At 38.0% G+C, this 9,513-nt stretch overlaps 2 protein-coding genes across 2 annotated transcripts; both read right to left on the reverse strand.

Moving 5' to 3' along the window:
- Positions 1-2,990: 2,990 nt before the first annotated feature.
- Positions 2,991-3,560, reverse strand: LOC138895323 (uncharacterized). Its single transcript, XM_070180001.1, has 2 exons — positions 3,187-3,560; positions 2,991-3,099 (listed from the first exon to the last, which is right to left on the reverse strand). The coding sequence occupies exons 1-2, from the start codon at positions 3,558-3,560 to the stop codon at positions 2,991-2,993; spliced, it is 483 nt and encodes a 160-aa protein (XP_070036102.1).
- A 4,465-nt stretch (positions 3,561-8,025) lies between these two features.
- On the reverse strand, positions 8,026-8,939 carry LOC138895324 (uncharacterized mitochondrial protein AtMg00810-like). The gene is made up of 2 exons (XM_070180002.1): positions 8,273-8,939; positions 8,026-8,180 (listed from the first exon to the last, which is right to left on the reverse strand). Exons 1-2 carry the CDS (start codon positions 8,937-8,939, stop codon positions 8,026-8,028), a joined length of 822 nt encoding a protein of 273 aa, XP_070036103.1.
- Positions 8,940-9,513: the final 574 nt, after the last annotated feature.

The raw sequence follows: 9,513 nt of genomic DNA on the forward strand, positions 1-9,513 counted from the left end.
TCCTAACGATGGATGTCGTGACAACCTTCTTAAGGGATTGAGTCTGTTTTCCTTTCTGTTTTGATATATAGTAGTAATGAATAAAAGTGTCTCAAGTAGGCTTCACTTGGCACTAACACATTTACCTTCGACCTCATGGTTAGAGACAAGTTTGTTGACGAGATTAGCTCTAGTTGTGATCTTTAGACTCTTGAGTTGACTAAAACTATCATCAAGTGGTTTCTTTGAGCCATATGTGATATTCAATCTTAGCTAGGGTTGTTGTGGGCTCTCAACTCTGTTCTCTTTAATAATCCATTAGCTTGAGAGAGAGGTAAGGTATTGAATTGCAAGTCCAAGAACTTGCCCTGAATGTTTGTTTAGGCGAAATTCTAAGTGTAACTCGACTTGAGAAGTGATTATAGGCTCTCATTGGTCCCATTTGAACATTTGAAAACTTCCGTAGCCTACCATTATGATAACCTTATTCAAACCCTTTGAGCCTAAGCCTTTTTCATTCAATAACCTCATTACAAGCCCTCATCCATTTTATAATGACCCTCTCTTGGCACCCAATGTTTCCATAGCATTCATGATGAACATTTGGCAAAAACATAAGTTTGGGGGAGAGACGAGGAATTTCAAAGTGATGAAAGGTTCAAAGAACAAAAAGAATTGATGGAAAGGAAAAGCAAAGAAAGGATGAAAAACCAAAAAGAAGCATGTCAAAAAGAAAGTAAAGGTTGAAAGGATTCAAGAAAACAATGTTGAAAGGCATGGATTGACTCAAAAGACTCAAAGGAGAAAAATTATTGTCATGAAGAATAAAGAGTGACAATGTGTCTCTCTAGTTCCCCTAAGGAAGAAGAAAATGACTCAAAAGAGTCAAGAAAGTATGAGCTGAAATGAGAAAATGGATTGCGTAAGGAAAGATGATACCATCATAGTTCATTATGTCCTACCTTGATCCAAAAAGCCTCCATTACATTCCGCTAAAGCCCTATAGGATTTCAAGTTGAGTGAGCTTACATTAGTGGTGATTTACATGTGGGGCAAGCTTATGGTACTTAGAGTCGGACTTGTGACATTCTTTTGAGAGTGATGAGCGCACTTCTTTACAATCCCTATTTTGAGTGTCACATTCTATAAGGTGAGATTAGCTCATGGAGAGTAGAGGAGGAGAAGTCTGGGATCCACAATGACCAACATAAGAAAGCGAGCTTCCTTGATGAATTGAGTCAACTCTTGATGCTTTTGTGACACATTAGAACTATGGAACTCAAGAAGTCATAGCATGATGTTGTTGATAATGCATTTGTATTGAGGGTAATTGTTAGTCCCAATTGATACTTGATGAAGTCACCTTAGGAAAGCTGAAATTTTCCTTTCTTTTTCTTGTGGAGGTGGAAATTACCTTGTTTGCTTAAGGACAAGCAAAAGATTAAGTTTGGGGGAGTTGATAACTAGGGGTTTTAGCCTATTATTTGCTCTCTTTTGCTTAGGTTTTGGGTCAAAAATGCGTAAAGGTATTCCCGAAAACTAACTTAATTTGCTTGCTTGCAGGGTTTGGTCAAAATGAGGCAAAGAATCCATAATCAACTCATGAAGGAGTCAAACCTGCACGAAACTAAGGCTGAGACTAGAGCGCTGAGAGCGGCAGAAAAGCGCGGCCGCGTAAGGACCACCGCTGAGGCAGCCACTATTACGCGGTCCGCGAAAGTAGAATCAGAGAAGCTGCTATGAGTACTAAAATCACCGCTGACCGCATTGGAAAAGCGCGGCTGCAAAGGGAATTCCGCTGAGAGCGCATCTTGAGGTTCAGAGACCCTGCAAGTCGTGCTTTACTGAAGAACGTGGTCCGCGTCCAAACTACGCGGCCACAATGGAAGCACACGCGGACGCGGTTGAAATTATGTGGTCCGCGAAACTAAGCCCAATCCAAACCTAGTATTAAAGAAATGTGGACCGCGCTCATTATTACACGGCCGCGAAAGCTCGAGCGCGGACGCGGTCAGAATTACGTGTCCGCGAATAATCCGCAGGGGCATTTTTGTCTGAAAATTTTAGCCTAGTATAAATAGATCCTTTTATCAATTTTAGGTAAAGTTTTGTTCAGATTAGCATGTGAACAGCTGGTTTTTCCCTTTTTGGGCAATTTTAGAGTAGATTTACCTTCAAACTTTAGATTTTCATCTTGTACTTTAATATTATGGCTTATATTTCATCTTTATCTTTGATTTATGTTGTTATTATGAGTAGCTAGACCCCATAGCTAGGGTTGTGACCCAACCCTAGTGTGAGTATTTAATGGATCTTGAATTTTAGGGCTTAATTGTTTATGGGTTAGTGATATTTAGCCTAATTTATGCTAAAATTGTAGAATTAATGACTTAGGCTTTTCTTGAGAAAGAGGGACTAAGTCTAGGAAAATTAGGCTAACAAAGAATTGGGGTGAACTCAAGAAATTAATAGCCCCAATTAAAGGGTTAAACCTAGAGATAGTAATACCCCAATCATAACAAGCTTGTCCTAGATTCTTGATACCCATTAGATACTCACCTAGGCGGAAGTCACTTCGCTAGTACCTTTTAACACTTGAAAACTTTCACCAAAAATATTGTACTTAGCTTACACTCAGCATACTATAGTATAAAATTAGAATAGAATCAATCGCAACAATGTTTGGAAGTGCAATTAGGAACAACACGCGCATCTAAATTAGTTAGATACCCAACTCCAAACCAAATTAACTCCCTGTGGAAATCGATCCCGACCTCATTGGGTAAAGCTGCATCGACTATCCTCGCTACTCTATAGTGGTGTAGGTTTGGCCTCGATCAGTAACCTGAGCAACTTGTGTTGTGCTTGTGAGATTTCTTTAATATTTGTTTATACTAGGGAGAGGAGATATCATCACGATCTGGCTCCTTGATTGAGAATAGGACTCATTCAGTCCAGTGAGAAATTGAAGAAGCCTTTGAGACTCAAAGTGTTGAGCATACTGCTTCGATTCAGGACAAGGGCAACCAGGACAGGGCATCAAACTCATCCCACAGCTCTTTAATCTTTGAGAAATAGTCAGTTACAGTCATAGTTCCTTGGGTTAGCGTGTGGACTTCTCTGTGCAAATACAGAATTCTTGAACCATTTACTTTATCAAACATCTCTTTCAAATCCTCCCAAACTTAATGAGTACTAGATGCATACAAGACACTACTCAACAACCCTGGCCTCACAACATTCATTATCCATGAGAGAACTATAGCATTAACTTTCTCCCATAAATCATGAAGCTCATGCTCAAATTTGGACTTAGGAAATCTGCCATTGACAAAACATAGTTTATTTTTACCTAGCAAGCCAATTCTCATTGCATGACTCCACAAGGCATAGTTATCTAATCCAGTAAGTTGAACAGAAATCAGAGAACTAACTGGGGTCTCTGTTGGTTGCAGGTACAAAGGGTGGTTGTGATCAATGGAGGGAAATGTAGTGATTCCAGTAATGAAATTACCAGTAGTCGAGGTTGTGGTTGTATGATTGGGAGTAGTATTGTTGAGTTGTTCATCTCCAATCGCCATTGTTAACTAAGAAACAGCTTCAGAGTAAGTAGCTCACAGACCCTAGCTTCAATCGAAGGTTACTCTAACTCAATTCAAAACTCAATTGCAGAATTAAAGTAATAGAGAAGACGAGATTTGTTCGCAAACTAGCTTAGATTCCAACCGGTGGTTCTGATGCCATGTTAGCTGCCATGGATATGGAAATCGAAGCTAAGAAGAACAATCTATAAGAAGAGGAAATACCACTGTTTCGACTATCAAATGAAAAATACGAGATAAAATCTTATACAAATTACAATTCCCAAAACCGGTAGTACAAGTTATAAGCTCTACTGACTATGCTACAAAAACCTCTAAATAGCACTATTTCAAAATAGAGATAAAACATTGCAAGTACAATAACAGAAGGTGACTCCGAGACCTGTAAATGCAGCAGCAGGTTTACCTTGAGTCTCCACGGCAATATCCGTACAGCTGGCTAGCGATCTACCAACTCTGAATTTGCTGGATCTGTACAAAATGTGCCAAAGCGTAGTATGAGTACACCACAGCGGTACCCAATAAGTATCAAGACTAACCCCGGTACATACTGGACTAAATAACCTGGACAAGTATAGGTGTAGAACTAGCAGGGTACCATATCTCTATAAAGCTAGGCATGATAACAATAATAATACGATGCTTGCAAGAGGAACTAGAAGCAACAATTAGTAACTGGACACAATAAGTAATAACACTGTAGAGTAAGCTGGATACAGTTTAAATCCAGTGGAACCAAATAAGGGAAAAGCAAGTAGTAACTCAGAAAGAATAATCGCTCTCACACAAGTTTAGCCAATAATCCCCACGAGGTACCAAACCTCAAAACTCACAATTCATGGGTCCCAATTCGTGAACCCTAATCACTTCGCATCTTGTGCCCTCATTACAACTGATAACTGCATGGATGACTCACGTGCCAATAGAACAATTCTCACATAGGAGACAAGTAGACAGAGTACGCATAAATGGTCAGTAACACCAGTGTTCATCATCTTAAACCGATAGGGTGATAAAGTACGTGTATACTTATGCAAGTGTTCTATCACAGTTCGGGCCAACGGATAAGAGTATTGAAAAATGAATGGCACATAAAAAACGATCCCCACAATTTGCACAAAGTAAAATTCACACAAGTTAGGCACGCCACTACACAAATATCAACAACAACAATGTCCCCAGGCCATCCCAAGTCATCACAAACCAATCCCTGACATAGCCTACCTTGTCTCGCCACGTACGCAATAAATAAGTAAATACCCACCTTGTCTCCCGCACGTGCATATAAATGTTCCCACCTTGTCTCGCCACATGCGCAAACACACAGATATAGCCTGCCATGTCACGCCGAATGTGCATCACCAATAGTAATAATAGTACAGCAGAAACCTCGTGCAAACACCCGAACAAAACCTCCCAACAATATCACGTGCCAAAAACACAACATAATAATAGAATGACTTTCACAACATATGCCCATATTCCATAACATTTCCTCTAAACAGTGTCAATACCATAATCGTGCATAGCCCTCGACTCAACAAACTGAGTACAACAGTAACAACAGCAACAACAATAACACGAGAATACGGCAAGTAAATCAACTCAAGAGCTTTGGATCACAAAGAAGTGGTAGAACGAGCTCACAATGAATAAACACAATAGGGAATACTAGTCTCAGTAAGAATATCTCAACAAGGGAGAAAACATGAGTCAATAATTCTAAATAAGGATAAGGCAACTACGATAAAGGATAACTAAACTTCATTTAGGGTTGAGCAATTATGAAGAGATACAACAAATTTAATTAAGGATAAGCAACAAAAAAGATAATTATAACCTCAATTAAGGATAGACAATTACAGATGAGATAATGATAATTTCAATTAAGGATAAACAATTAGGAAAGGATAGCATGGCAATCGAAGAGGCAACAACTTCAGTTAAGGTGCACAAGAGTCAAGTAGGCAATAAGGGTGGAACATGAAGCAATTAATTCCAGTTAAGACATGTGGAGGTGAAACTAGTAAATGAGGGAACTTAACATAACCAAACAACTTCATATCTAATGAACATAAGAACCTAAGAGCCCTAAAAGGACAACTGTTCACACATAAGCCCGAGCATGTACTCGTGACCTCACGTACACAGACTTCACATGACACAATTAGCATCAAAGACTCAAATCCTAAGGGGTGGTTCCCCCACACAAAGTTAGGCAAGATACTTACCTCAAAGAAGCTAGGCTAATAATCTAAAATGGCCCTCTTAAGTGAAACAACCTCCGGACGGCTCAAATCTAGCCAGAATAACTTCAATCCATAAATAAAACTCATAGAAAACAATTTCGGATAATAAAGCTTATATCTTTAATTAAAACTAAAAAGTCAACCCCCCGGGCCCGCACCTCAGAACCCGATAAGATTTATAAAATCCAAACACTCATTCCGATACGAGTCCAACCATACCAAAATTATCAAATTCTGATACCAATCCGTCCCTCAAATCATCATTTTACATTTTGAAAGATTTCTTCAAACATTTCCAGTTTCCTCAACTCAAAACACTAATTATAAGATAAAAATAAAGGTAGAATCATGAAATATAATAAATTTCGGGTGAAGAACACTTACCCCAATGATTTGTTTGAAAAATCCTCGAAGAATCGCTCAAAACCGAGCTCTACAACTCAAGATTTGGTAAAATGGTCAAACCCTCGATTTGGAAGATATATTCTGCTGCCCAGGTATTTGCACATAGCGATCGCAGAAGAATCATTGCGATCGCGAAGAAGGAAAGGTCCATTGCCAGAAATTTTACTATGCGATCGCGGACACGTACATGCGACCACGAAGAAGGAAAACATTGATGCCCCAAGAAGTGCACTACACGATCGCGAACAAGAATGTGCGATCGCGAAGAGAAAATACACCAGCTGCTAAAGCTGAGCTACGCGAACGCGAACACGATAAAGGAGAATGTACACGTTCGCGATCGTACTGCGAACGCGAAGAAGGAAAATCGATCACTCACCAAATAGCCTACACGATCGCGTCTGTGCCTTTGCGATCGCGTAGAAGGACATCAGACACCAGAACTCAACATTCCAAAACATAAGAAAATGGCCAGTGGCCCATCCGAAACGCACCCGGGGTCCCCGGGACCCCGTCGAAACATGACAACAAGTTATATAATACAACACGGACCTGCTCGATGCCTCAAATTACATCAAACAACATCAAAACTACAAATCGCACCACGAATCGAACTTATAAATTTCCAAATCTTCAAACTTCTATAACTCGCGCCGAAACATATCAAATCAACCCGGAATGACGTCAAATTTTGCATGCTAGTTAAAAATGACATAACAGAGCTAATCCAACTCTCGAAATTGCATTCAAACCCCGATATCATCAAAATCAACTCTCGGTCAAAACTCTCAACCTTTCAAAACTTTAACTTTTCAATTTTCGTCAAAATGCGCTGAATTTCCCTATGGACTTCCCAATCCAAATCCGGACATACGCCTAAGTCCGAAACCACCATACGAAGTTATTGAAACCAGAAAAACTTTATTCTAGAGTCGTTTGCTCAAAGGTCAAACTCTGGTCAACACTTTTCATTTAAGCTTCAAAAATAAGAATTGTTCTTTCAATTTAATCCCAAATTATTTGAAAACCAATCTCGACCACACACGCAAGTCATAATACACATTATGAAGATGCTCGGGACTTTGTACCACCGAACGGGACTTTAATTCTCAAAACGACCGATCAGGTCGTTACAAACAACCAATCTTTCTAACAACCTAACCGACTTAACTAACTACCAACTAACTAACTTTCTAACTCTAGTTAATATTACATTAAAATTAACCACAGTTAACTACTAGCTTAGTGCTTAGCTCCTGATTAACGAAGGGGTCTTAAGCTATATTTGAGATTTGAAGTTTTGATTTTTAAAATCGCCCAAAAATAATATTAATTCTATAAACAAACACATATTTGCATTTCATTTTTAACTAAAACATCCAAAACTTATGGCTAAACGCCTATTAAATATTACGGTGCATTAGTACATGAATTGAAAGAAAATCAAAATGAACTCCATTTTACGTTTAAGTTTTTGAAGGATTGAAATACCCCAAGAATAATTTAGGCACAAGCAAAAAATTCAACAAAGACTCTATAGAATAAATTTATTAAACTAGGGAGAGAACGTGGTAGGAGACTTTTTCACAACTCATAAACTCTTGAATCTCTCTACATCATAGTTACCTCCCTACAATAGAAAATATGTAGTAGCACCCTTATTTATAATACTACAAAACCAAAAACCTATTCCAATATAAAATTGGTAAACAAAACCTAACTAGACATGAATTAAATAAATTACCAAATATCAAATCCTAGATAATTTAGGAATGCTAATTAATCTTGGTTTAGTTTCCAACAGCCTCCCTTAAACTAAGATCTTCAAATTTGATCATGCCCAACATCTTCTTCAACTTGATGAATAACTCCAATTTTAGTGGCTTTGTGAAAACATCAGTAACTTGCTCTCCAGTCTTGCAATACTCAATAACTATCTCCTTGTCTTGAACCAAGTCACGAATAAAGTAAAATTTGATATCAATGTGTTTGCTACGCCCATGAAAAACTGGATTCTTTGTTAACTCAATTGCAGACTTGCTATCACAAAAAATATTGTAGGATTATCTTGCTTGTGTTGAAGAAATCCAAGCATTCTTCTTAACCACAATGCTTGTATAGAACTACTTGTTGCTTCCATGTACTCTGCTTCAGCTGTTGATAAAGCAACAACTTGTTGCTTTTTGGAAGACCAAGAAAATACACCAGAACCTAAATAAAATGCATGGCCAGAAGTACTTTTTCTTTGTATCGTATCACCAACCCAATCACTGTCTGTAAATCCCACAAGACTACTATCATTAGTCTTTGCATAAAATATACCATCAGTCTGCGTACCTTGAATATATCTCAAAATTCTCTTTGCTTCTTGCAAGTGGAATTGTCGTAGAGTTTCCATAAATCTGCTAATTAATCCAACTCCATAAGTAATATCAGGCCTTGTAGAAGTCAAGTACCTTAGACTACCTAACAATTTTCTAAAATATGTAGCATCAACAAAGTCACCAGTACCATCTCTAACCAACTTCAATTTTTCTTCAACAGGGGTCAAAATTGGTTTGGCATTATCCATATTAAATCTCTTTAGAATATCACCGGTATATTTTTTCTGAGAGATAAATATTCCATTATCTAATTGAGATACCTCAATGCCAAGAAAATAAGACATTAAACCCAAATGAGTCATCTCAAACTGGCTAATCATTGCCTCCCTAAACTTAGAAATTAATTTAGGATTATTGCCAGTAAAAATTAAATCATCCACATATAAGCACACAATGAAAATATCTTCGCCACGCTGAATTTGATATATAAAGTATGCTCATATGGACATCTCCGGAAACCTTGTCCAATAAAATAAGAATCAATACGAGTGTATCAAGCTCTAGGTGCTTGTTTCAATCCATATAATGCCTTTTTCAGCCTATAAACTTTATTTTCTTGACCCCTTTTGACATAACCAGCAGGCTACTCAACATATACTTATTCTTCAAGTACACCATTTAAGAAAGCAGATTTCACATCCATTTGAAATATTTTCCAGCAATTATTGGCAGCAAGAGAAATTATCATACGAATAGTATCAAGTCTAGCAACAGGTGCAAATACATCAAAGTAATCAATACCTACCTTCTGCTTGTATCCTTTAACAACTAATCTTGCCTTAAAGCGATCCACTTCGCCAGTTGGTTTGAACTTGGTCTTGTATACCCATTTGACTCCAATTGGTCTTTTTGAGGGTGGTAAAGTAGTCAATTCCCATGTATTATTTTTCTCAA

Source organism: Nicotiana tomentosiformis, chromosome 7 (assembly GCF_000390325.3).
Source record: "Nicotiana tomentosiformis chromosome 7, ASM39032v3, whole genome shotgun sequence".
Taxonomy (NCBI): Eukaryota; Viridiplantae; Streptophyta; class Magnoliopsida; order Solanales; family Solanaceae; genus Nicotiana; species Nicotiana tomentosiformis.

Bases quoted from the DNA above. Each gene is read 5' to 3' on its own strand.
- LOC138895324 (XM_070180002.1), bottom strand. From the start codon at position 8,939: ATGATTAGCCAGTTTGAGATGACTCATTTGGGTTTAATGTCTTATTTT. The intron at 8,181-8,272 runs GTCTGCAATTGA...ACTTGGTTCAAG, and splicing joins AATATTTTTTGTGATAGCAA to ACAAGGAGATAGTTATTGAG.
- LOC138895323 (XM_070180001.1), bottom strand. From the start codon at position 3,560: ATGGCGATTGGAGATGAACAACTCAACAATACTACTCCCAATCATACA. The intron at 3,100-3,186 runs GTATGCATCTAG...GTATTTGCACAG, and splicing joins GGGTTGTTGAGTAGTGTCTT to AGAAGTCCACACGCTAACCC.